At 51.3% G+C, this 25484-nt stretch overlaps 8 protein-coding genes across 8 annotated transcripts; 4 read left to right on the top strand and 4 right to left on the bottom strand.

Annotated features, from left to right (window-relative positions):
• Positions 1-274: 274 nt before the first annotated feature.
• On the top strand, positions 275-1345 carry A1O9_10617 (uncharacterized protein; the record flags this gene model as incomplete). The annotated part of the gene is made up of 1 exon (XM_013400305.1): positions 275-1345. The coding sequence occupies one exon, from the start codon at positions 275-277 to the stop codon at positions 1343-1345; it is 1071 nt and encodes a 356-aa protein (XP_013255759.1).
• Positions 1346-1761: 416 nt separating this feature from the next.
• A1O9_10616 (uncharacterized protein) lies at positions 1762-2580 on the top strand (the record flags this gene model as incomplete). Its single annotated transcript, XM_013400304.1, has 1 exon — positions 1762-2580. The coding sequence occupies one exon, from the start codon at positions 1762-1764 to the stop codon at positions 2578-2580; it is 819 nt and encodes a 272-aa protein (XP_013255758.1).
• A 251-nt stretch (positions 2581-2831) lies between these two features.
• A1O9_10615 (uncharacterized protein) lies at positions 2832-5036 on the bottom strand (the record flags this gene model as incomplete). Its single annotated transcript, XM_013400303.1, has 1 exon — positions 2832-5036. The coding sequence occupies one exon, from the start codon at positions 5034-5036 to the stop codon at positions 2832-2834; it is 2205 nt and encodes a 734-aa protein (XP_013255757.1).
• Positions 5037-5557: 521 nt separating this feature from the next.
• A1O9_10614 (phosphatidylserine decarboxylase) lies at positions 5558-7195 on the top strand (the record flags this gene model as incomplete). Its single annotated transcript, XM_013400302.1, has 1 exon — positions 5558-7195. The coding sequence occupies one exon, from the start codon at positions 5558-5560 to the stop codon at positions 7193-7195; it is 1638 nt and encodes a 545-aa protein (XP_013255756.1).
• A 279-nt stretch (positions 7196-7474) lies between these two features.
• On the bottom strand, positions 7475-10897 carry A1O9_10613 (uncharacterized protein; the record flags this gene model as incomplete). The annotated part of the gene is made up of 2 exons (XM_013400301.1): positions 7475-10305; positions 10363-10897. 2 exons carry the CDS (start codon positions 10895-10897, stop codon positions 7475-7477), a joined length of 3366 nt encoding a protein of 1121 aa, XP_013255755.1.
• A 1118-nt stretch (positions 10898-12015) lies between these two features.
• Positions 12016-13605, bottom strand: A1O9_10612 (uncharacterized protein; the record flags this gene model as incomplete). The annotated part of the gene is made up of 1 exon (XM_013400300.1): positions 12016-13605. One exon carries the CDS (start codon positions 13603-13605, stop codon positions 12016-12018), a length of 1590 nt encoding a protein of 529 aa, XP_013255754.1.
• A 446-nt stretch (positions 13606-14051) lies between these two features.
• A1O9_10611 (uncharacterized protein) lies at positions 14052-15839 on the bottom strand (the record flags this gene model as incomplete). The annotated part of the gene is made up of 2 exons (XM_013400299.1): positions 14052-15256; positions 15353-15839. The coding sequence occupies 2 exons, from the start codon at positions 15837-15839 to the stop codon at positions 14052-14054; spliced, it is 1692 nt and encodes a 563-aa protein (XP_013255753.1).
• Positions 15840-17939: 2100 nt separating this feature from the next.
• On the top strand, positions 17940-20009 carry A1O9_10610 (uncharacterized protein; the record flags this gene model as incomplete). The annotated part of the gene is made up of 2 exons (XM_013400298.1): positions 17940-18623; positions 18678-20009. 2 exons carry the CDS (start codon positions 17940-17942, stop codon positions 20007-20009), a joined length of 2016 nt encoding a protein of 671 aa, XP_013255752.1.
• Between the last annotated feature and the right edge of the window lie 5475 nt (positions 20010-25484).

Below are 25484 nucleotides of genomic sequence, written 5' to 3'. Positions count from 1 at the left end.
TCATACTGGAGTGTTATACTCATACTGGAGTGTTATACTCATACTGGAGTGTTATACTCATACCGAAGTGGCATATTCACACTGTCAACAAGGCTCACTACTGCCTGAACAACAGCAGTCATATAGTAGAGAAATGGATCAACCGGAAGATGACCTAGATCAAAGATCACTAATATCGAACACACGCCTAACCGCAGCATGGAGTTCAAACCCGGAATTGCCGCCACCATACACACCTCAACCCCTGCCAGCGGCATTCCAGACGCCGCACACGATGTTATATGTGCAGTATTCCTCCAGGAACGGGCGTTTGGAGAAGCTAATTGCAATTCCATCTGCAACATCAGCTCGAGAGTCAGGATTTCTGCGGGCCTATCCTCCTTCATTAGCAGCATTTTCCATCTCAGTCTCTGAATTCCTCCACTTCATCGACACCATAAATCACGTGAGTGCAAAGTCGCCACCGCTGCAAGTTCTGTCGCTCGCTGGGAACATTGTCGGCCTGGTCCCGCTGGCAACGACACAGATGGTGGGAACGGCAATCAACCTCGGAGCAGAGGTCGGGGCTGCGGCTGTAACATACGGTAGAAGCGAGATGGAGTTGCGAAAAGCGAACAAGGAGCTCTTCGGCCCGCGAGGATTGAAGGTAGAGGTTGCGAAACTCGATGCCGTGGCGCGATTGACGGGGATGCCCATCCTAAACTCCAACGGTAGATTCAACAAGAACATAGCGCTACTCAAACCTCTCGACGAATCGGATATGGACATCAGCATGGACAGCCGCCGGCTCGAGGCCCTGGGTCCATGGATCGCGCCTCTTGAAATACAACGGGGCCGCCCACCAATGCCTGCCTCTGCTTCACAAACCGAGAGCAAGTTTGGTCAGTTCCAAGCCAGGCTCGATGAGAAAGGCAAGGCCAGAAGAGAAAAGAAAGCCGTCGCAAAACGGCACGAGTTGCAGCAAGACTACGACAAGGACTACAAGGAGATCCAATCCAAACTCGAGCAAGATCTAAGTAAGCGGGAAGAAGAGCTAGCCAAGGATTTGAAAGAAATACAGAAAGACATGGACAAAGCGAAACGAAAGAAAAAGCCAGACCGACAAAATGAGGAGATGGAAAAGTTGGAGAGGAAGATGGCGAAGGCTGTCGAAGAGAGCGAGAATAAAGTGGCCAAGATAACGAGGGAGTACGAGAAGGACCTGGGGAAGCTGGAGATGGACAAACTCAAGGGTGACAAAGAGGAGAAAAGGATGCGGGAGATATTGTGGTTGGTGGTTCGCGAGATCGATGGCCAGGACGAGACTCCACTAGGGGCGCTTTGGCGACAGGCGAGGGAGGAGTGACCTTGAAGATTTCCAGACGGGCAAAACGTAGAGCTCCTTTGGCTTGTTTTCAAAACGGAAAGATGTTATGGGCATGTCATAGATAGACAACGTTGAGGGTGTGAAGGAGACCGGTTGAGGTTGATTGAGGTTGGGCCCAGAATACAAAATGGCAGTGCCCAGTGTTCATAATCGGTTAGTCCCAGGCTGACCGGTAAGGCAGCGTGATGTCGGACCTATCGATAGCGGTTGACATCATTGATTTGATACCGAGGCCAGGCATCCTGCATCAGGCATAAGACCCAAGACATAAGGAAGACAGAACCAGATCGACATATCAGCAATAGCTAGATGTCCTGGCACTGGCCTTGGAATACCCCGTGCACCCAGAGAACTCAGAGAAGTGAACAAAACCTCTCTCCCAACCTCCGTCCACAATGACCCTCCCCCATGCTTGTTGTACCTGCGCAACCATCCTCAGCGACACCAAGGTCCCCTATGACCCTCACTCCGAGAAACCATTGCTCTTCACGCGGCGGCTGGAGTGTTGCTCACGCGACATTTGCGCCCTTTGCCAGTACCAAAACCCCCGTTTCCAGTCATACTGTCCTTTCTGCCAGATCTCCACCGGGCCCACTGCGCTGCCTAAGGATGGCCTGAGATTACCCCCGTCCTATTCCAAGACTGCTGTCCCTTCTTCGCACAGCAAGAACAAAGACGCCGCGACGAGAGGAGCTTCGCCACCCCCCTCATACCATGACTCGTCCAGGGCACAGCGCTCACTGCTGGAACCAAGCCTCGCTCCGCCCGAGGATGCCGAAGACACCGTCCACTTCGTGTCACTGGAGGACTCCCTGCCGTCCTTATCGATAGCCTACAGCGTCCCGATCTCCGTGCTGCGGCAGCACAATAATCTCTACTCCGATAGCCTTCTCACGGCGAGGAAATGGATCCTCATTCCTCGATCACATTATACTGGCCCGTCATTGTCGACGCCGCCAGACCCCGACGAGGAGGAGCGAAAGATCAAGCTGCGCAGGTGGATGGTCGCCACCAAATGTGCAGACTATGCTGTTGCGACCTTGTACCTGAAAGGAAGCGATTATAACCTTGACATCGCGGTGGGTGCGTTCAAGGCCGACGAGGAGTGGGAGAGAACAAATCCGCTAAAGGGAAGGGCAAAAGGCAAGGAGGTCTCTAAACGGAGCGCCAGGGGGGGCAGAGTCGGGGGCAGTCTGTCGGGGCAGCTTTCGTGACAATCCTGGTAGTGATGATCCTACCCGGCAGACGGAGCAAGCATGCGCATCCGATATTGTAAAATTAATACGGACAGCAGAAGAATAGACGGATCGGACGCATCGTACATTGCTCAATGCTGATCGAAGCATTCCTATTACTATACCCCTCTCAAGAAATCCACTACACCAGATCATTGGTGTGCCAGAATCAAATCTCCAGTTGCTCAAAAGTCAAGCATCCTCCATTCTAGGGTCCGAAATAAACTGTGTCAAGTCGTCCTACCTCGCAATTCTCCTCCCTCGGCTGTGGCGTCTCTAACTTGCACACCACTTGATGTGCCAGGCTCGCTCGGGCCGTCCTCCTTGACGTCCAGGTTTGTCGCACTGTCACTAGTTGGCTCTCCGCCCAACGCGCCAGGATGGTTTTCTTGTTGAGGAGCCACTGCCTCTTCGGCCCGCTGCCTCTCCTCTTCTTCTATCCGCTGCGCCAATCTTCGCGCCTCTTCCCTGGCCCTGACATGGCGCTCCCCGACTCCTGGTATCAAACTTGCTAAGAACAAAGCAACGCTCTGCTCGACGCGATGGAAGGTGTTTTGCCAAAAGCTAGGGTCTTGGTTTTGGTGTTGGTTTTGATGCTCTCGCAAAATGCGTGCAGCTGCTTCCTCTGGGGTCATTTGGATCGCACCACGAACATGTGTGGGTCTTTGTGTGGTGCGATCGCTTTCGAGCGTCCTCTGGGTATCTTGCGCTGGACGTCCTTGTGCGATAGGCTGGGCTGGAGGACGAGGTACGGCAGGGCCGATTAGATTGTCGAAATATTGCCGTGCAGCCGTCAGAGCTCGAGTCAGAGGCCCATCTCTGGGTTGCAGACATATCACAGCAGCCAAGACAATCATGAGCCAACGCTTCCAGGTGCCTGGTTCAGAAAAAATGAACATGAAGAGATAGAGCCTCAAGAAGAGCCACCCGCGCTGGATGAGGAACGCAAACAGGTCGTTATCTTGGGGATTCTGCTGAGCTTGGACCCTGGCAGGCCCAGCTGCAGCGGCCCGTTGTCCTTGTCGAACAAGGGCAAGGTTATCATTGCCATCTCTCTGAGCTGCGACAGTGGTATTCGGAGCTTGGGCTGGGTGAGAGGGGTCACTTGTGGTGACTTGGATATTTGTGATTTGAGAAGCTGGATGGGTTGATTGCGTATTCAAGTTACTAGAGGAGAAGTAGCCATGATTGGGAGCGAACAGGAGGGCGTGCGGGCCAGCCGGTGAGGAGAGAACCCATGCCAGTGTTGACGACGCCTGGTTGGGGGCAGCAGTTTGTGCGTGGGAGAAAGGCATTGGCAGGTGAAACGGAAGGGAGGGAACAGGGGCGGTCATGGGTAGCGGTTGAGCCCGCACGGGAGGATTGATGGGATGTGGGCTGGGCACAAGAGGCCGGGCCTGTTGAAGCCGCTCAGGAGCCTGGCCAGGTGCTGAGGCAGGTCGTTGAATGGGAATGCGCAGGCTCACATGATCAGTTACCACCGTCATGCGCTCGCCATTCGGTCCTTGAATGGACTGAACCTGAGGATTGGAGGGCGTCAAGTGCGGTGCTGGATGAACCGTGGGGTTTCCTCCACGAGCGGGGGCAGGAGCGTTGTGCATATGTCCGAGGGGATGAGGAGCGATTGGTGGCCATCCTGGTATACCGTGCTGCTGGAGATGCTGACGGTGTTGCTCCAGAGCAGCCTGAACCGCGGGGATATTGGCATGGCCAGGAATAAAATTGGGAGGCAGAGCTGGTAACTGAGGGAGATGGAGGGGCATGGGAAAGCCGGGAGGGTTCGTTGGAAAGGCAAAGGTAGGTCCCGGTCCCGGTCCTCCCCCTGGTTGCGTTTGTGTACGATTGTGGGCATGGGGAGGTGTCGGTGGATTGGCTAGATTTTGATGTTGCCTTCCTATTCTTTGCTGAACCGACCTTAGATCAGCGCCATTGGTTTCGATGGACTGTTGGATGCGCGAGAGGGCTTCCTGAAGGCCTGCAGCTGAGGTCTGAGCAGCAGTGATGGGATTGACATCAGCATTATGGGTATTGTGCAGAGGAGCGGGAGGATGGTGGGTCGAAGCGGCTTGTCGGAGGGTGGGAGATGGTTGTTGATCGGAATTGATGATGATGTGGATGGTATATGGCAGCGGGCCGGGAGGAGTGCTACCGTTTAGTTTCAGAATCTCTCCCAAAGTGGCCTCATCGTGTTGTAATCGTCGACCTTGGTAGATGAGGCGCTGGAGATGAGGAGGTGGATGCTCGGGCAGCTCGGATTGAATGCGATTCCTGAGTGATGCGATGGTGGTGCTCAGGGAGACGCGGCCAAGCGACTGGTGAGGTCGAGGATTTCCAGTCAACAGGTATGCCACACGTAGATTGACGTGACCAGGTGAATCGTTGGTGTTGGGACCAGCGCTGGCTCCTGTACCAGTCCCGAGGTCGTTGTCGGCCATGGAAATTGGAAGAGGAAGACGAGTGCTAAGGCAATAAATGGGCGATGGAACACATGGCGATGCTAGAGAGTGTCGGTTGCTGACGAGCGGTGGAAGGCAATTTAAATCTTATAGTTTAGAACAGAATGTGGCCAGGGTGTTTGTTCATGCTACGCTCAACGGCCCGGGTGTATAACAGATCCAGGCGCAGGCGGAGTTGGACAGAGGGCATTAGGTAAGCAGGGAAGTTGGACCAGGGGGTTGCCAGGCGCTCACTAGCCGATGCTAATGCGGCAAGTCCAGGATCCCATTGGTCTCACATGACTAGCCTGGATGTCTAGCCAGACTGCGTTTAGTCCATGCTCTAATACTGCTCTGTCGTCATGGTGCAGGAACAGCGGCGGCAACACCACGAAACTGCCTTTACCGTTCTTCCTCGTGCCTCATTTCCTCGGTCTCGGTCTAAGTCACTGAGTAGGTCTCTTCCCTTGCCCATCCTCCACAATTCCTGTCCACGTCAAGGTCGCCTCCAGTCATTTACCATGGCTCCCAGCCATGTAGGCAGATCCTGTCTCTACCGCCGGTCTCCTCTCGCGTTCCCTTCCTCGCCCAACCCTACGTTGGTTAGACTGCGATTTACCCAACGCCGAACATTCTCCCACACTCGACACCAATGGCAAGGCCACGAACATGAGAGCTTCAGCTCCCGCCTGGGGAAAGCATGGAGGAAAACAAAGATAGAATGGAAACCCATCCCTGTTGGCCTAGGGATTGGCTTCCTCGGTCTGCTGCAATTCATCCGCATCCGACAAAGAGAAGGCGGGGCCCAAGAAGGCAGCTCCGAAACTGATGGCAAGCGACCCCCCAAACGACAACGAATATATCCCTCTGGGGGTGGCTGGCAGGTCCAGGTCATGTCTACTTTGCCTCTCAAGGCCATCTCCCGTGTTTGGGGGCGCTTCAACGAACTCACCATCCCCTACTACCTGCGAGTCCCTGGTTTCAGGCTCTACGGCTGGATCTTTGGCGTCAACTTCAACGAAGTTGCCGAACCAGATCTCCACGTCTATCCCAACCTCGCCTCCTTCTTCTATCGGGAGCTCAAGCCTGGTCTCCGCCCTCTCGACCCCAATCCGAATGCCGTCTTGTCACCCGCCGATGCCCGCGTTCTGCAGTTTGGAACCATCGAGAACGGCGAGGTCGAGCAGGTCAAGGGCATGACCTACAGCGTGGACGCCCTTCTTGGCTCTATCTCACCTACCGGTACTTCCCCTAACCCACAATTTCCCTCCAACATCTTCAAGCCTCCGCAATCCCTCGCCACAGATGACCCCGAGGCCAAGTCCATCTCTCGAGATCAAGAATTCGCCAATCTAAACGGCATCTCATACACCCTCTCCAACTTCCTCTCTGGCTCCCCATCACAAACCAGCCATAGCCCACCCGCTGCAAGCCAAGACGCCTCGACCAAGCCCTTACCTTCCTCCGAAGCCGCCGTCTCCGCCGAGCTGGCCACAACTCAACCTTGGTGGTCTCCCTTCTCCTCCCCCTCAACCTCCAGCAAATTATACTACATCGTCGTCTACCTCGCCCCAGGCGATTACCACCGCTTCCACTCACCCGTGTCCTGGGTGTGCTCGACCCGCCGCCACTTCGCTGGCGAACTGTACTCCGTCTCGCCCTATGTCCAGCGCACCCTGCCGGGCCTATTCACACTGAACGAACGAGTCGTCCTCCTCGGCCGTTGGAAGTACGGCTTCTTCAGCTATACCTCTGTCGGCGCCACTAATGTGGGTTCTATTGTGATCAACTTCGACAAAGAACTGCGCACCAATTCCCTCACGACAGACACTGAAGCCGACAGGCAGGCTGCGCAGGCTGCTGAACGAGGGGAGCCATATTCGGGTTTCAGCGAAGCCTCCTATGAGGCGGCCAGTAAAGTCTTGCGCGGCCATGCTTTGCGGAGGGGCGAAGAGATGGGCGGCTTTAGACTGGGTTCCAGCATCGTCCTCGTCTTTGAGGCGCCTGCTGGGACAGTCAAAAGAAAGAGCGAGACTGGCGGTACCGTTGTTGCTAGCAAAGCAGACAACGAAATTGTCGGCGACTTCAAATGGGCCGTTGAGAGAGGTCAGAAAGTAAAGGTCGGCCAGGCCCTGGGATATGTGGCTGAAGACGAGTAGAGTAACAAGTTGATTTCCGTCATCTCATCACGCCGAAATGACAACAGGCATTGTTGAAAATAGTGTACAACATTCCACATCACATTCCAATTTTAGCAGGCACGTTCCTAGGTGTTTGATTGCAAGGTTATTTGTTTTCCTCGTTCTCCCTCTCCGCCCTGCAGAAAGTCTTCCACGGCCTGTGTAGTGGGTAGGTATACTGTTACCGTGTCCCATGTCCAGTTAGCAGGCTCAACGAGAAAATGCATGACTCGGCCTAGCTCACACGTCCAAGGCAAACTAAAGAGCAGTTGCTGCCCATACGCAGACGGTGAAGCAAGCCGCCAACACCAACACCGCGGCTACAAAACATGCCCTCTCCACCACTTGTGCCATGTCAGCCTCTCTTGAAAGGATGGTTAGCCCACCGACGGCTAAGTCTGCGTCGCACCCTTCCTGCAGAGAGAATCCTCGCATAACATGTCCCATTGCTAGCTGCGAAGCCACTCCTTGCCGCGCCATATCATGTATCAGAGCAAATCCACCCACGAAATACGTCGCAACCCCCAACGCCAGAAGGAGTCTGCCGGCTAGACGACGTTGTTCCAATCCCGCTCCCGTATCATCTTGGCCCTTTTTCGCGGTCAAGCTGGCGTGGCTGAACTCGTTTCGCTGGTGAACCAAACACCATCCTCTTTCCAACCACTTCCCGTTTCTCAACATTTGCAGTCGTTCAAAGGGCACGGAACAATTGATATCAGATCGTGTTGCAAGTTGTTCCGCTGTAAGTGGAAATGCAGGACACTGGTTTGCAAGCGGTAGCCTAATAACAGGCTCGTTCCCATGTGATTCATGTCGTGATAATAGACATGCTGATGTGCTGCTACTTGATGTCAGCGTAGCCTCCCCGGACTCGACGCGATTGAATGCTCTATAGCTGGCACTCTTTCCATTTGTCCCTGAAGGAGCAGGCCCAGCGAAACTCAATCTCTGCAGATCCTCATCTCCAAATCTCGCAGACTGCCAGTGATCAAGAGATTCGCTACCAAGCCCCTTGTTGGATGGCCTCTTCAGACCGAGAGAGGTCGAGCTCGATGAAATGTCCGCCAGGCTACTTCCCGCGGCTCTGATGCCTAAATCACTTTCACCTCGCCTGAACTGTGGTCGAGGAGCCCTTATCAGAGTGACATTCTCTCCATAGCGGCTACCCCGAAGAAAGCGTGATATTGCGGCATCACTGTTGTCGTACTGGCTTTGCCAAAGAGGCCCCAATGAAGCTCCAGGTGATATTTGATGCCCTAAAAGCAGAGGACTCCCACTGGACTTTGAAGGCTCATTTCGTGGTGATTTTCCCATGCGGTGACCCTCTGCCGTAGTTGCTACGATGCTTCCGGCTGGACGGCCCCCTGCAGTGCCTCCAAGAACTTGTAACTCCGAGGATGAAGTCTCCTTTTCCTGGTGTTCAAACGAGCTCGGTTCAAACTGGACAAATGGGTCTCTCCTGGAGGCCTGGCTCTCATCCCCAGGGTGTTCGATTCCACTGTGTGACAGATTATGGAGTTTCCAGTTTCGGCCCGTTAGACTTGGGAAGAGGGAGCTAGAGGGGAGGGCCCTAGTTGGCGTTTCGACTAAGAAATAATCGGAATAAATGTTACCTAGAGGCGGGATGTTGACGGCAACTTGTGTCACGTGGGACAGGTTTACATCGAGGCTTCGTGATCGAGTAAGGCGAGAGGAGTCGTCCTGCATTTTCGGCGATCGAACGTGAGAGGGTCGTGATGGAGGGTGGTGTCTCTGCAACCCGATCATAGCGGGATGAGCTTGAATGCGATGCGATAAGCGAAGCTTGTTGACACGCTCTCGTCGGCGTTTTGACGACAACGATCTTGCAAAAGGATCCCATGGTGACATGGGCTTACTTTCAGTTATGCCATCTGTACATGTTGCTTCTGCCGAGTCTCGTTTTGCGAGGCGAAAACGCATCTTTGAGGGCGTCAAGAAACCACATCGGCTGCTATGAGGTGTCTCTTGCCATCCTCCATCACTGCCATCTGATTCCACATCCAGATTGGGAGAAATAATCGCAGTACTCCGGAGACTTCCAGCTCTAATGTGACGGATATCCCTGTTGTCTAGAAGTTGCTCTGGAGTATTTAATTGAGCTCCCATTCGATCCAACCTACACTCGAGATCACGATGCTCCGTTATTGCGCATCCTGAAGTTCCATGCATAGGGCTCTTCTTTCCGTCTTCAATCTCCTTCAGAGCTTCACGGTATTCGTTTTGGGGATACGATGGCGATCGAGATGGGTCATAATCAGCATACTGGGAGACAATTTCATCCAGAGTTGTGGATTCTCTCTCGCTTAACACTGTTTCTTCGGGAATTTCTGAGGTTTCGAATACTGCACTCGATTCCTGGTGGTATTTGGCCTCATGAAGGATTCCATGCGCGGACAAGACTTCCCTGCGAGGGAGATCTTGTAAGGGTATCCATGTGTCTGGCAGTGACGGATGCGCAGAATTTTCCCTTTCATCCTCTTCCTCGGATGAAACTGAACATATCAAGGGAAATCGCAGGTCACGCTCAGAGAGCGACTCACCAAAGTTAGTTTTGTAACGGTGCCCTAGTATATCTGCATGTGGCGATGGTAGATCCGGGGAAAGTTGGAGTGTGGCTCGTCGTTGGCTAGCGGTAGTGAATCGGGGATATCCGGAGCAAGTCTTGTCGAAAACATCGGGGGTTGCAGAGTGCCTTGATTCGATAGAAAAGCCGTCAGCCGTTGGCATTGTAGTACAAATATCGGAATGCTGGGGGCCATTCTTCCTCAATAGATCCACGTTGTCCTTGTAACTCTCACAGAGTGCCTCGCTCAGTGCAGCATTCGAAGAATGCCTATCTATCCCTACGACCTGATCATCAGTTGAAGTTGCAGCTTGATTGAAACTGTGACATTTTCCTTGTTGGGGGTGCTGCTCAGATGAAATGGTGTGGTTGTGGTTGGCTCCAGCGTAAAGTGATGAGTTTATTGGCGATGCATTCGTGAATCTAATCTGACTCTCAGGAATGTGAAATTGATGAGTGGACGCTTTGGATTGTTCGTGGTTGGACATGGCCATAAGTACAGGACCTGCGGTCAGGTATCAGAAGAATGGGTTTGAAGTGAGGGTGAAGTATCATCACTGACCTTCCAGCTCAGAGGAATGGCAGCTACTCATTGTCATTGAATGCGGAATCTGGTCGATGGCGGGTATCACAGGCGACAATGGGGTTTGTGCCTTTGAACTGTGCGTGCATGGTTCCTTGCGGTTTGGGAAGATTGGGAGCTTGGACTCTTGCCCGTTCGACTGTGACCGCCCGACATATTCAAAGCTGATGGTCGACCTAGTTCTTGGTCCCTTGAGAAGTGGTGTCGAGGAAGAAACTGATACATGTGGACTGATTGATTCTGACACGTCAAGGTCCGGTACAATTTGGCCGCTCAAGCCGAGAGGCATGGTGAAATTTGGATTGCGAACATATCGCACACTGCGAGCGTCTTCCCAGGCATGCTGCGACCAGACGGCAGCAGGAGTGAGGTCAGCTGTCTCGATCATCTGAATACTATCCCGGTATCTTGGAGACCAGATTTCAGAAGACTTTTCCTGTTGTTTGTAGCTCCTGACATTTCCCTGCAGGCCTGCTTCCTGTCGCCATCGCAACTCCGCCAGCTTCCACGACATTTATCAAGACAGGCACTTGTCAACCGGATTCGAGACTAGTACTGCACGAAAAACAAGGACAAAGATGCATTCACTGTCACCTAAACAGGCGTGGCTAGGCCCCTCGCACAAGAAAAATCTTGCCTCGTCGACTAATTGGTCTTAGATGAACAGCAGCGGGAGACCTATCACGCCTTGCGAAGGCTGGGAGACCTGAAGCGGCGCCCCGTTCACGCGAGAGATGATGGGCAGGCGCGAAGGAGTGGGATCTGACAGAAGGGAAACACAAGATTGCGGAAGGTTGAACCCAGGAAGCTCCATGTAGGAAGGCCATGATAAAAAAGGACCATTCGCAGTAGGTTCCGCCAACAAAACAAGAACCACGTCCGGCGATGCGAGGTCAACATAAACGGGTATCTGAATTCTGTTTATGGAAGTTCGCCTGCAGTGTCCATCGTTCTAGCCGCAGGAAAGCGACGGCCTGGAGGATCTGGGCATGCCGGGGGGCGAATCAGCTGCAAAGATTTGCATCTCGTCGGGCTGAACGCCATTTATGGGCTACCCCACAACGTTGTATACATTTGAGTGGGCGACCATATCATATGTATGTAGGTACCCAAGTGTCTACTTTACGTAGACACATACCGACGTTGGCGGGCGCAATGAGGACGGTGAACGGGGATTGGAGCAGACGGACCAGGGCAGGTCAATTTTAGCTATCGGGCGACCTGCCGTTCGGGGTCGAAAACCGGGAGGGGACCTTGGCATATCTTGGCATATCTTGGCACCGACCACGTCCGCGTCTGTTCAGCTCGCGAGTATGAGTACACATGTAGGCTTGCGCTTCTCGTCCAGCCTCCAGGCTAGTGCAAAGTTTGCCTCAGGTATGCAGTATCGTAGTATCAATGCGGAAAGATCCATGCTGCTTGTTTTGCTGCGAGATTTAACTGCGGCCTAACGCAAGCTTCGGCGCTCAATGAGGTGGGATAATCCAAACAAAACTGCACGCCGGTGGCTGCACCCGGTGAGGGCTTTTCAATATCATCGTACTGGCTGGACTCCTGTCCTTTGCTATGGAAGATTTGCACAATTTCCAAGATCCCCTGAACCTGAATCATCTTGACTGTTCATCCAGAGTATTACATAAACGCTATTTCACGAACAAGGTTTGCCTTCACCCAACCCCTGGCAAAGTTTCTTCCAGTCCATAAAATGACCCCGATCCACCAGACTCGACTAACCAATGGATCATACCACATGTGAGCGTCCATTGCATGTCGCTTCCTCCAACTGCGGACGAAACGTATTGCCGTTTCTTCGACTATGACCGCGGCACCATTCAGAGCAAAAAATCGTGCTTCTCCCAGAGCATCGAACCAATTGCCTCCAAGGACAGCTCTCACTGAGAGACTATGGACAACTGCGCTGGATAGAAACCCGCCCAACACCTTACCAATATCTGCAGACTCGTGTTTGCCCTTTCCCGTCAACTTCCTTTCGGTCCACTGGCCAGGCCATACACCGTAGACGAGGAAGAGTCGTCCGAAAAGGCGGTGCCAGCCAAAAGACCAGAACTGCCGCACTGAGGTGATCCTCCAGATCCGAGTCGTGTACAGTGGGGGGAAGAAAGCCAGGGGTGACGGCGCAAGCGGGCTAAGCATTATCGCAAACAGGGAGTGCCCCAGAGAAAATGCGGACATAAGAAATGCCCCAAGTGCGGCAGTTAGGCATAGCTGAACATGGATGGGTAATCTTTCATCAAAGAGATCTCGAGTCGGTCCCACAGTATGATTGCGTGGAGCAAGAAGGAAACGAGTATAGACCGATCTGATAGTTACCCAACTGAGTAAGAGTACTGGAAGAGCATGCACAAGGATACTGTGAAGTCGATTCCTGACGCCAGGAAGCCACGTTTTCCTGGAATGCCGGACGTCTGTTGTGGTCCAGGTGAAGCCGACACCTCGCATGCTGAGCTCCAGTTCGAGGGCCCATGCTGCTCGATCAGAAAGTGTTTCGGGCCATCCTTTCTCCGTCATTGCAATCTCGTACACCGGGTTAGGATCGGGGCCACTGATTGACCTGCGCAGTGCCGCGAAAGAAATCGATCTAGCACGGGAAGATGGCTCTAAAGCACCATTATCAGCCAGGTTGTCTTTCATGGCCGAATGATGTGCTGCCAATGAGGGACTGTTTCCCGCGACAACCACGCCCCTATCACGGCGTAGTTGTAATTGAATATCAAACGTGAAAGGATCCGTAAGTCCACCGTTCGTCCACTCCCTCAAGCCAGAGCGAACCTCTGTCTCCGGGGTGCTAGGTCTGATCTTATGTTGATAATGTACCCTTCTCGGGATATGCCCGAAGACATAAGGGCTGATGAAGAAAGCGTCAACGACTCGACATGCTCCGTACAGTGACACCAGGCCAAGTTGATAAGTCAGCCCAATACTCTGCGGAACATGGTAGCAGAGCGAGAGTCTGATGAAGAATACACATGAGACCACTGCGAGCGTGCTTCGCGCCACAGTCGCAGGAAAAGTGTCCACGAAATGCGGAGGCGCGGGAGCAAGGAGAAGTAGAGCAATATAATAAATTGCCGGGGGCAGTACTGCAGCGCTCAATGATAGAGGTCTGGTACCTGGTATTGGTTGAAGCCCTGGTCGCAGGCTTGTGTCAAAATATTGGCTATGGAACAAGTTAAAGGGTTTCGCCCACTCAGTAGTAGACATCTCGCAGTTCACAGGATCTCTGCCGAGAAACCACTGCCCGATATTTGGACACTTTTGTATGGATTGCTCGTTGGGTAGGCTCTCCGTCTAAAGATGCGGCCTCATTGAGATGCACCCCAGATTAACGGGTGGTGACGTCGAGACTTTTACATTGGTGGATAAATATACGGCTTTGGAGCCGAGGAGTTGCTGATTTTCTTCACACATCTTGGCATTTGAAGGCGCCGGAGCGACAACTCGAGCCTTTTCAACGAGACTCGCAAAAGCGATGTAATCATAAATAAACTAATTAATTACTGGTGGATATCACAGTTGCGCCCGGTCACTTTCCAGCCCCGACATATTCTTAGTGAACTGACCTATAAAATACGATGGCCGCTTCCGTTGATAATCTGGAAAAATGTACAGGAATAATTGTGGCAATTATGAGGTAGTTCCACCACATCTCAATATAGATGTTCGTTCATCTTATAAAGCTCCTCAATCTTTGCCTTGCGTTGTTCGTTCCTGACTTTCAGCTCGAACTCAAAAGGTAAAGGTCCACCAATAACGTTGCTGGTGAAGTGTTTGGAATCTGGCCATTGTGGTTCGCCGTCGCTTCCGACATTAGGCTTCATAGCGAAGGCCCAAAGCAGTGAGCCACAGGCAACCAAGAGCTCGGCTTCAGTGATCTCAATGCCGGGGCACATGCGGCGACCTCGTCCGAAGCCATGATAACCAAGCAATCGCGGATAAACTGTCAGTGGTTCTTGATAGGTGGGAAACTCTTTCTCCAGCCATCGCGCAGGATTGTAGGTGTCGGCGTCGGGATATCGATCAGGATCACGAGCCATCGAGAGGTCTATGGCGTGAACAACCGCGCCTTTCGGGATGAAAAACCCCTCGTAGTCGTCGTCTTGTTGTACGAGACGTGGAACGCCAAGCGGAACTGGTGGTCTCCAACGGAGACACTCCTTGATACACGCACGTAGAATTGGCAAGTCTGGGGAGTCACCGAGTTCAACAATCCGTTCTGAACCCACGACGGCATCAACCTCGGCGCGACATTTCTCCTGCCATTCCGGATGTAGCACCATGGCTAAGAAGAAGCAGTAGAGAGGACCTCCGATAGTAAATATTGCCACGGTGCAAAGCATACCGACGGCGTATGCCGCCTCATGTTCATCAAATCCGAAAGACTTGCCCTCGCTTATAGAGGCTGCGTCTCTTCTCTCGAAATATGATCTTGCGTACGAGACTGATGCAGTGCCTGCATCCATTTCTTTGCGTACTTGACCCATAAGCCCTGTCCACAGCCTCTCCTCTCGTTCCCGTCGTTGCCGACAGGGGACTTTTGCTGAATTGATCCATTCTGGTAGGGCACCAAGGAAAGGGAGAATGTTGGTAATCGGCCCACTAGCCGAGGGCGAAATTTGTGGAATGAATTCTGCTGCGTTTTTACAATGTGCTGCTGCGGAGTTTGGAGAGCCATAGCAGAGCCTGGAAGAAATTCGGCCACAGTATCGATCTGTCTGGCCATAATGATCACGGGGATCTTGCAAAAGCTTGTACAAGAACCTTTTCGCCTCCAGGGTGATGTAGCCGTAGTACTGATTGTTATACGCGACATTCATTGAAGTATGAGCAAATTTTCGTTGCATTCGCCAATGGTCTAGGGATGGTGAGTTTGCAAGATTGTTCAAACCCAATTTAAAGGGTTGTGGGTAGGAATGGAAACGACGTCAGGAATGACAAGGAAAGTACTTACCACCGTATTCAAGCAATGGTAAATATTGGCCCTGACTATCACTCCCAGGCACAGCTGCAACCTCTGGCCGCGATGAATAGTTGGCAGCTCGGTTGCAGTATAGCTCTTGGGCAACTTTATTATCTCCAAGCCAGATATGCATTTCACCGCAGGCGGTGAGTCTAAACATTCCGTTGAATTGGTCCGCCCATCTTTTCATGGAGTTCCACGGCGCAATAGGGTCGATATCAACTCTGCCAATATAGGGAATCGTTGAAGGCGGGCCCGGGACAAGCTTGAGCCCTTGCGGAGGCTTATCCTTGAACAGCAGATACCTCAGAAAGTTGATGAGGAGAGGTGATATAAGAAGGAGAGTGATTGTAGTCCATTTGGAGGCCGGACTGAGAGCGGCATTGCCTAATTTAGATAGGAACTGATCGGAAGTGGTATTCGAGACAAGATGAGTATTCAGAAATGAAGCAGTGGAAGGAGAGAAAACCGCAGCCATTGTGAAATATGGTTTGCAAAACGGAAAGGAATAAATGCAGACTGCGAATATCAAGCATGAGACGGCGTCCCTCAGTGTTCTTATGCTAGATACTTGCTCCTGGCGGCATTGCCTTCGATTAAACTTACAGTCAGCACCGTTAATTTAATGGTCAAATCTTCTCCCCGATTGGATCATCGATGGGGCGCCAACGCCTCCCAAGGCCATTTCGGAACGATGTTGTTGATTACAGTTGGCGAACGCATGCAACTCAGCGCATTGCTTAGATAGTGCGTCTGGTGTTTCCGAGGAGGCCATGCATAGTTTGTGGTGGAAGAAATTGCGGCTGAGGCCCAGATTTAAAATTAGGACCATTCAAGCTGGAGCTAAACTCTTTTGAGTAGCTGGCCCAATCCGGTAGTTGGAGCAGATTTGTTTCAGCGCCTCCAGTGATGCTCCTTTGGGTGGCGACGTTGGACCTCTTTCGTAAGGAGGGCTCGGACATCTGCAGTCTATGCTGGCTTCTGCCTATGTACAGCACATCTCGGTAGATATGTCTGTTACAAAAATCCAAGGCCGACTCGACAACAAGGCAATCCCTGCAACTCAATTCCCCCTTGGATCAAGATCAAATGTGTCATCCTCCACACCAAAGCCTTGTCGTGATGCGCCATCTTGACTTTGAAAGGCGTCTCTTGCCTGATGGTCTGCGGCGGAGAGCAATAATTGGAATTGGACGTGGAGAATGTTGCAGAGTACAGAATGCCCGGTTTCAAGACAGTAACACGATTCCACCTCGCCTCTTCTAAAGTCGAAGTCATTTTGTAGTAGAGCGCCGGGCGGGGGCTGCCAGATCGTCCGCGGTCCGGTCTGGCCCGTCAGGGACATTGTGCTATGTCTAGCAGGACTCCCTCCAGTCACTACTTCAGGACAACTGCCGTGCGCAGCCGGGATAGGAGAGTTCCTCCTCCGTTCGGCTCAAGGCTTGGAGCGCACTAGGCCGCGATATTGCTAAGAGTCAGACAGCGCTTAATGATGAATTATAAGGGTGATGATCAGAAGACAGGAATTTAATTGGTCTGATAGAAAGGTTTGAGCAATCAGCTTGCAAACGAGTCGCAGACTGCTATCTGGAACAATTGACAAGATGACAAGGCTTGAGTGCTGGCGGGATGAGGCTGACTAGCAGAAGCAGAAGAATAGCGCATGCAAGTTGGAGCCGCTAGACAGTTACCCGTCGCCATCTCTGTCCGCAGAGTTACTTGGAGCCCGGCCTCCGTAGATGGGCTGCTGTCGGCTCGTCAAGTGAGGATCAACCACGGACGACCAGGGTGGCCAGAGGGACTTTCAAGGCATCTTCGGCTGGCAACGTTCAAGTTGGCCAGAGTGGGAGAGTTGACGCTTTGAACCTGAACCCAGACAGAATACATTGTGAAAATGGAATGAAGTAGAACATGGCTCATGTCCCCGCTACCTCCCGTCGTAACTCCGTACGAGAGAATAGAGAGGTTGTGCAGTGATGAATGGGTGGATGGATAGATGGACGAGTGCGTGGTGAGTGGTATGGTATCCCCTAAGTGAGAGAGGGGGGCTAAGGCTCGTCTATGTACCTATAGATAAAGCAGCAATGTTTCATGGCAAAATAAGATGATGGATTGGCTGCTATTAAGGAGACCTACCTAGTAACTTGTATTTAGTAGTAGCTAGAAGCTCGCTAGCGTGCCAAGCTGGCCGCTCACTGAGCTAAGCCATGTATTAGACTGGTAGGACCCTTGAAAGGCAGGTCTTCCGGATAATTTAGTGGCCTGCCGCTTTTAGAACACACTAGACCCGACCCAGCGACCACTCACCATGCCGGGCGGCTCAGCGCTGACAAATCACCGAGCGCCACTAGTGTTGCGGGTTTCTCGAGGGCTTGGCGTTCGTCACCACCAGCACCCCGGACTACCACCCAGACTGCTGACTGCGGACTGTTATTTATGTCCCTCGTACGTACAGAGTTCTGGGTACAGTGGACGCTGATAAGGCAAACGCGCCTGCCAATCCAAAGACGCGACCGATTCGAGAAACATGCAGGCAAACTGACGGCGGTATCGTGTCGCTGCTACCGCTACTGCTGCAATGACTTTGACTGAGAAGAAACGACGGCGCCGAACCGGCTGTCTGACCTGTCGTACTCGCCGCGTCAAATGCGATGAAGGCAAGCCAACCTGCGAGCGCTGCAATGCGGCGAACATCGAGTGCGTTGGATACGAAGAGAAGCGCCACGTGGAAATACGACGGCCCCAACGACCAAGTGCCGCGAGGCCTGTAGCAGACAATCTTGTAGACAAGTCCCCGGCACCCAGCACAAGCACAAGTACACCTCACTCAGAATCCCTTCCAAGTCCGCACCTGCGATCAGACGGACTCCCACTCGTGGCTCTGCCGAGCAATCCTCTCCCCATCCAACGACCACACAACCGAGCTCGAGACATTCTTGCCTATCATCAGTTTTTGTTCAGGACATTGCCACTTCTTTTTCGGCCGGACGAGCTTCATTTCTGGAGGGACAGGATTTGCCAAGAAGCCTGGGAAAACGAGTTTCTCTACGATACAATTATGGCCATTGGAGGGGCCCACAGGGCTATCTTGATGATGTCGTCAACGAATGAAACTGACCGTGAGGGTGGCGTGGACAACAAGGTGACCGCTGTTCAGGCCTACACCAAAGCTTTGCAAGGTTTATCTGCTCATCTGGAACAAGAGGCTGGGAGATCACCGGAGTTATTTATTGGCGCCCTACTTCTGCTCACCTGGTTTGAGGTATGTATCAAATACTGTCTGACGATCACAGTGACAGTGCTGATGATAGAACAGTGTTTGCCGGGCAATTTCCCCGCTGCCCTCAGACATGCCTATGTTGCATCTCGCTATTTCCTATTTATGCAGGGAGAGGAGAACCAGCAGGGACAGCCGCATATGGTCACGATCGGTTCGAATATCCGAAACCTTGCACAGATGTTTCGGATTCTTCTTCCCTTCCCGAACCTACGGCTGCCCGTTCCCCAATCTCGCAGCCCGAGCCCAGCACTGAGTGTGCTGACCCCGTCCTCGACGAGTACCGCCAATACCACAATGCCACCATCGCTAATGCTTCAGCGTCTGCTTGACTTAGTTGGAGACAGCCCAGACATCGAGGATCTGATCTGGAATCCACTGACCTCACATCAGCGCCTGGTCTCGCCAGACAAGATATTCACCTTCCAGGCAGAGCTCAGAGATTGGAAAAACAACAATGGACGGGATCTTCCCCAGTTCGAGTCCGAAGCTACCGTCTCAACCCTCTCTCATTTCACGTGGAAAGTCATAGATGAATTAGCAATCCCACCGAAACCATCGTCTCCACTCTCACCACAGACCTCTATTGTCGCCGCCTTGTACAATTTCTACATGGCGAGGACAATGTGGGCCTTGAGCCTGCTCGAACACGACTCTGACAGATACGAAATCTATGCATACCTGTACTTTTATGAAGTCATGCAATTGGCTGGTTCGCTCATTGAAGCACAGGGAGCACCCAACGCAAGGATTAATTCCTACGTCCCTCGCGAAACCTTGGGAATAGGCTTCATACCTATGCTGTATTTCACTGGACAGTGCAGCCCGAGACCAAGCTGGCTTAGGTGGACCATGGAAAGGCTCAACCGAATTGGACAGGAAGGTCTCTTCCGTGGTCAAGACTTTGCTAAAAGCTTGAACGGGCTGTTCACGTTTGAGATGTGCAACAGCATCGAATCGCCATTGCTGCTGGACCGCTTCCCTTCCCCCGCAGCACGAGTAATTGTTGTGCTTGTCCCCGCCGAGGATGGTCGACATTTCGCCGCCTACTATGCTAGCCCGGACCCCAAAAATCATGGAACAGGCGACGACTTCTTATATTATCATCCGATTGGGCATGCTCACTGGTCTAGTGTTCTAGGAGATGAATTGGCCAAACCGGACGTAGAGTTTTACAAATCGGAGCAAACCCCGACGACTCGCTTCGACGCCGAGTGGTTACTGAATCAGCAGGAATCCCAAGACTGGATCACCTGGTCAAGCCTAATGGACTTTAATATTGACCTTCTCTTGCGCGACCATGTCAGTGGTTGTCATCTCTGGCCCGGTGGGGATTTCGGGGCAATATTCAGGTTCGCCTCAGGCGGATGACCGGGGCTAGGTTGAAGTCTGGCTTGCCGATCAACCCATTGGACCAAAAAACAACAAAAGTCAGTATTTGATGCCTTACTTTGAATGATGGAACCTTGGTATGACGTCCCACGTTTCACCCAGAATATTTAACGATGGGCCAAGATTGTGCTAGGACATTGGTGCATCTGCAGGAATAGATGCTCAGCCGCCAGAAGACTGGTCGTTCTATAGCCCTCGCAGAGAAAGAATCGGCACTGTGCGCTCTACTATTTTCACTAGAGGTAATTTGCTCCCTCCTCCGCCCATAGAGTTGGGAAACAAATCTATCATTTGACTAGTCATCACGAACTACACGCCCATTCGAATATCAATATACTGGCTGAATCTGCCGGTGCTTTGCCTCTCTCACAGACAATGACTCGAGGAGGCTCGCACATCCATATGATTTCCTACCCAGGTAGGAAATCACGGAGTAATCAATCTGACGGTCGCGCAGCTCATTGGACCTGGAAAGCCGACCGATTTACTGGAGGATTCATTGATATGCTAATGCAATTCTACCATCCCGTTCCAGAATCTTCATTTCTACCTCCAGTTTGGACTCAGCTGAGAGGCACCTAGAAACCTTGGGTCCGGCATATTAGCGAATCGCGAGGCATAATTTTTGTTGACTTGACCAACCATATCACTACCTTTTGGCCTAATTATTGATGGTGGCGCCGCAAAAATCATCGCTCGGGCTTGTTCAGGCGCCCGCTCCGTCTCTCTTGGGTCCCTCACCCATTCCTCAACGTGAGGCGTAAAAGCCGTGTTGTTATTACTGAAGCAACTTTGACCCCTTCAATGCTTTAATTGATTTGCGATCTGTTGGCTCAGATCTTGAGACCCACAAACACGCCCATCGCATAAATGCTTGGGCAAAAGCCCCTTCCCTTCAACGATGACGTTCCCATTGTGTCCTCTGTACTCTGTTTTCATCGTCTTTTAGAAGTCGATCCGAGTATCTGGTGGGAATTATGTCTCCGAAATGCTTTTGTTAGTCTACAGACAATACACTTTCCACAGATCGCCAGTTCTCATATTCTAGGGGGCAAGATGATTGGTGTATCTTGCCTACCAAGTATGTCCTAGTCGAAATTAAGCTTGGGATTCTCGCATTGAGATGAGCGACTACCATTGAACATCAATCCCCGTTGTTTGGATCTGTGTTAGCAAGAGGCGCACGGTTGATTCATCAAGTAGAACTATCGGGCAAGAGGGGTCAGGAGTCGATCCCTCCCTGGAGAGGACCTGCAAGGCGATCAACTGCTTTTATTCAAGAGCTGATGTTACTCGGACAGCTCGTAGGTAAGCAAACGTTCTCTATAGGAGGAACACTCCAGTATGTCAGCTCATCGTACATCAAATCGTTTCGTCTTCGTTTGGCCTGGGCCTCATCGCCCGGATTTCAAGGCACCCGGCCTTCCTTCTATCACTGGTGTCAGCAATGAATTTCTCGTGGAAGTTCGCATACCTAATGAATAAAGGATGCAATCTTTATCGCCTCGAAACACCTCCAAAGCCAACACCGATCACACGAGGGCGTTTCGCTCAGCGATCAAATTCGTAGAAGCCACACCATCCTCAGACCAAGTTCAGAAGGAAACAGCGTTCATTCCTGCCCATGCATCAGGATTCTCATGGCCAAGATTGAGAATCCAAAAGGATCGACTTCCATAGGATCCAAAAAGTCCAATACCATGGAACGGACAAGGTCTTGAATTTGAAGTATCTAGAAACGGCCTAAGTTTGAAGCCCGACAACAATATTCAGGGAGTCCCACCGAATCCAAGTATCCCTGCCTGGTGTTGGCCTTCTCCATGGCTCACTAGGATGCTCCATTTGCTATCCTCGATTGGAGATTCAAAGGACACATTTCGTCAGCAGGAATACAAGCAAGGTGGCATGAAATACCTTCCCTGATGTTATGGATAACAACTATGGGTCTTAATGAAAGATCGTAGTCCATTTCGCCGTCGAGCGCCCGACGAACAGGCAGTCCTGGGATGAATTGAAGACCGAACTGGAAAAGTGCCTTTGGTATGATATTATCAGCAAGTTCAGACAGTCACAGGCGTTGGAAGGAAATCAAGAATTCTCAAGTCCACAGTGGATAAATGGGTGGGGAGATTGGTAACTCGGAGATGAGGGTGACAATCCTGCTACGTGAGTGAAAGTAGATTGAACAACCAAACCTTAAATCCCCTTTCCTTCTCTCACTCAGCTTGGGAAATGCAAGACCTCAACTAGGATATTGATCTCTGCCACTGGAAAGCGACTGTGCTGATACTCGATTGTTTTCTTTGAAAGCTACTGGAACGCATTGTCTTCTCTTGTGAAATGTCCACTATTCTTGCTGGTCGCCTACACACAGTCCCAAATTGGGCAATAAACGCTTCGTTAGCCACGTTCGTGAATGCCGGATTTGTTAAGCAAGCCTGATTCTCAACATGAGCGGAGAGCTGCTGGGCTTTAACTGGATCCCATATGAAGCCATGGAATATTCACCTAATGTGAATTGGAAAAGGGCCGTCCCTTACCGCGTTCGTGGTTTGAACATTGACGACGATGAATTAATATTAAATCAGCAGCGAAGTCCCGACGAGAAGTTGGAGTTGGAGACTACGCTCGACCCAGAGAAATACTACCTAACACCCGAGGCTCACGTCCAAAACGCACGGTGATGCATTACACCAAAGATGTTGGTCTTACAAGTCTCATCGCTCGAAAGATCGTGTTCAACGAGGAAAGCCTGGGGCTACAACCCTGATCGCTACGGTTTGACAAACTCCATGAGCCACTATGGGTGCAAAGTCGGTGCCGAGGACTCCCTTTCACCCTTCTATCCTTCCAGACAATCTCATGATAATTTCATGAAGGAATACTTCTATCGAATTTCGTGATGAGAAACCGGAGGCTTCTGTAGCTCAAGGTCTCTTCTTGCTAACATCTAGACAACTCCTTACACTCTTGAGGATATGGTATCGAAAGGTTCATCAGATGCAGTTTACGGAAAACTTTCGCCATGAATGTAATGTCTTCGATCACTGCCATCCCAGACCTCTTACATTCAATCCTTTTCGCACAAGGATGCGCCATGATCGCGTTCATCAGGGTGTACACTCTACGGCCCCAGTTGAACCTAAGGTTGACGCAAATGCGGCTGAGCACTTCAATCACGAACTTAGCGACCCACGGAGTGCTGTTAAGGAGTCTAGCATTTGTGCAGCTGTTTACCTAGCCTATTCTGGACGTGGGCTGTTGTCAGATTAGGTTTGCAGGATCCACGTCAATTGTTCTTGAAAGAGTTGCAATACATCTAGTTTTAATCCTACCTGTTGCTGGCCTCTTCAAGACACAGACTCGGTTCGTGCGCCGAGAATTGGAGAGGACTCATCTTAGAGATGGTCGAGTGGCTAGAGTAAACATTCGGCTCTGGGTACTGGGCATGGGTGCCACTGCATCCATTGGCTCGCATGCTGGTTGTAGTTTCATGTCGGAAATCTCCAAGCTTGCGAAGGTCGTAGACGTAAATAATTAGAAGCAGTTACAGTCCATCCTACAGTCTTTCCTTTGGTATCCCGGAACAAATTACATCGATGCTATGGATACATGGGATAATGTGGACGCATTAATGCACACAACTACCTAAGGCGCATTGTACAATCAGATAATTTCGGATGATATGTGCGTAACCAGGTGATTAGCGGATTCGTTCTCACTTTCATTCTAAGATCCAGTCAACACCTTGATCATGTGGCTGTATCATGTGCCCAGCAAAAGGATTATTGTGGTCACCTCAAGGGGCTCGTGCGAAATTAAGGTGTAAGCCGATTCTTATCTGGCGATACTATGTCTAAGTACTTGACGAACTTTCTGGGAATACATATAACTATGGGGGAGATCACAGCTTTAAAGCAAGACTAAATATGATATTACTTATCTATAGTACTATGCGTAGTAAGGTGTTAGGCTGAATAGCCTAAGAGCGTATAAGAAATTTTCGAGGCGACTTTCTATCTTCTGGAAACGCTCGTCATGCTGCGGACGAGAGCTAAAATTTTAGGGGAAAATAGTAGAGTTAGGGCTACGGGGGACATTTGGGTCAACGTCGTTTCATCTTGAGAGTTCTTGATATGCACTGGTAAATGTGACCCGCAGCAATAAATCGAGAATCTCGGGCTTGAATGCTATGAGACTATTGTCATAGTGTGATACCACTGTAGCCAAATTCCCGGTGATGTGAAAGAATGGGATAGAGTCCAAGCCGATAAGAGATGGATCCAGTACTGCAAGATACAAAACTTGGTGGCAAGTAAGCAAACAGGGCCACCAGGAACTGGAGGATAAAAGCCCTCCTCTGAAGATCTTGCTCGTCTTACTAGGCACAGTAGTATTTGATAAGCGCTATGTTGAAAAAATTAGACCGAAACTGGAGCCAGTTTTGCACTTCGTGGTGGATAGTTGGATCTTCAGAATATTGGCTAGACTGAATAGCAATTCAATGAAACTCTTGAACGTCGAGAAAGATTTTCCCCATCTCTCCTAGAACTATCATCGCCTGGCAAAATGTACCCGGTAAATGTGTTCTGGAGCCTAGAAGATCCCTGGCCTTCTATGTAATCGAGAATTCATGCCACTCACTGTACAGAAGTCGTGAGAACCAAATATCGGCTCCGTGAGAGTGTGACTTGAAATTTGAGGTACGCCAACAAGCTGAAGGAGCTGGAGCGAGCGCTCCGTGGATGCAAGCCAACCGCCAAGTTGTGCGATTTGCTTCAGCCCAGTGAGATGAAATCGACATTCATGTCAGTCTTCTATGTTGAATGCACATATTAGTAAGCCTACCAGTCCGTAGGGAACTTGCGAAATATGTTCATTTAAGCTAATCATGGGACGAGTAACTGCGGAAGTCCATGACGCAGCGCCAACGTAACCATATTTTTGCTTCTATTCTTGTAATGATTGAGCCATACGGCTAGCAGTGAAGGATTCCAGTAAGGACCGTAGATGGTGGCTTTTTCACCCACAGATTAGTGCCTGGGTCCATTTCATGCTGATTTGCGGAGTCAGATGTTCCATCGACCTGCACGTGAAGCTCCTTTGAAGGCAAGACATACTTCTTCCGTGATGGGCAGTGATGGACAGTGCATCTGGATCGAAGGGATCTGCCTTTCCAGGCCCTACCAGCTGACGCAGACCGAATGACACTCCTCAACCTGAGTGGTCAATCTCACCAGCTTCTTTGACCACCGACGCGTACGGACTTAAAGGCTGTACGACAGGTTCGCCCTCACCCAGGCGTTGTGTTTTGATTCAAGCTGTATCCACTCCCTGGGCATTCAATCTGGATAGACTGGATGCATGGGGCGTACACTTTTGACGCGCTCGATATTTGTGGTCTTGCAACTAGAACAAATTTTCTTCCATTTCCAACATGCCCTTCATTGGCTC

The sequence above is a fragment of the Exophiala aquamarina genome (genome assembly GCF_000709125.1).
Source record: "Exophiala aquamarina CBS 119918 chromosome Unknown aczIA-supercont1.14, whole genome shotgun sequence".
Lineage (NCBI taxonomy): Eukaryota > Fungi > Ascomycota > Eurotiomycetes > Chaetothyriales > Herpotrichiellaceae > Exophiala > Exophiala aquamarina.
Note: the sequence above shows the minus strand (reverse complement) of the source record. Positions and strands in the feature narration are given on the sequence as shown.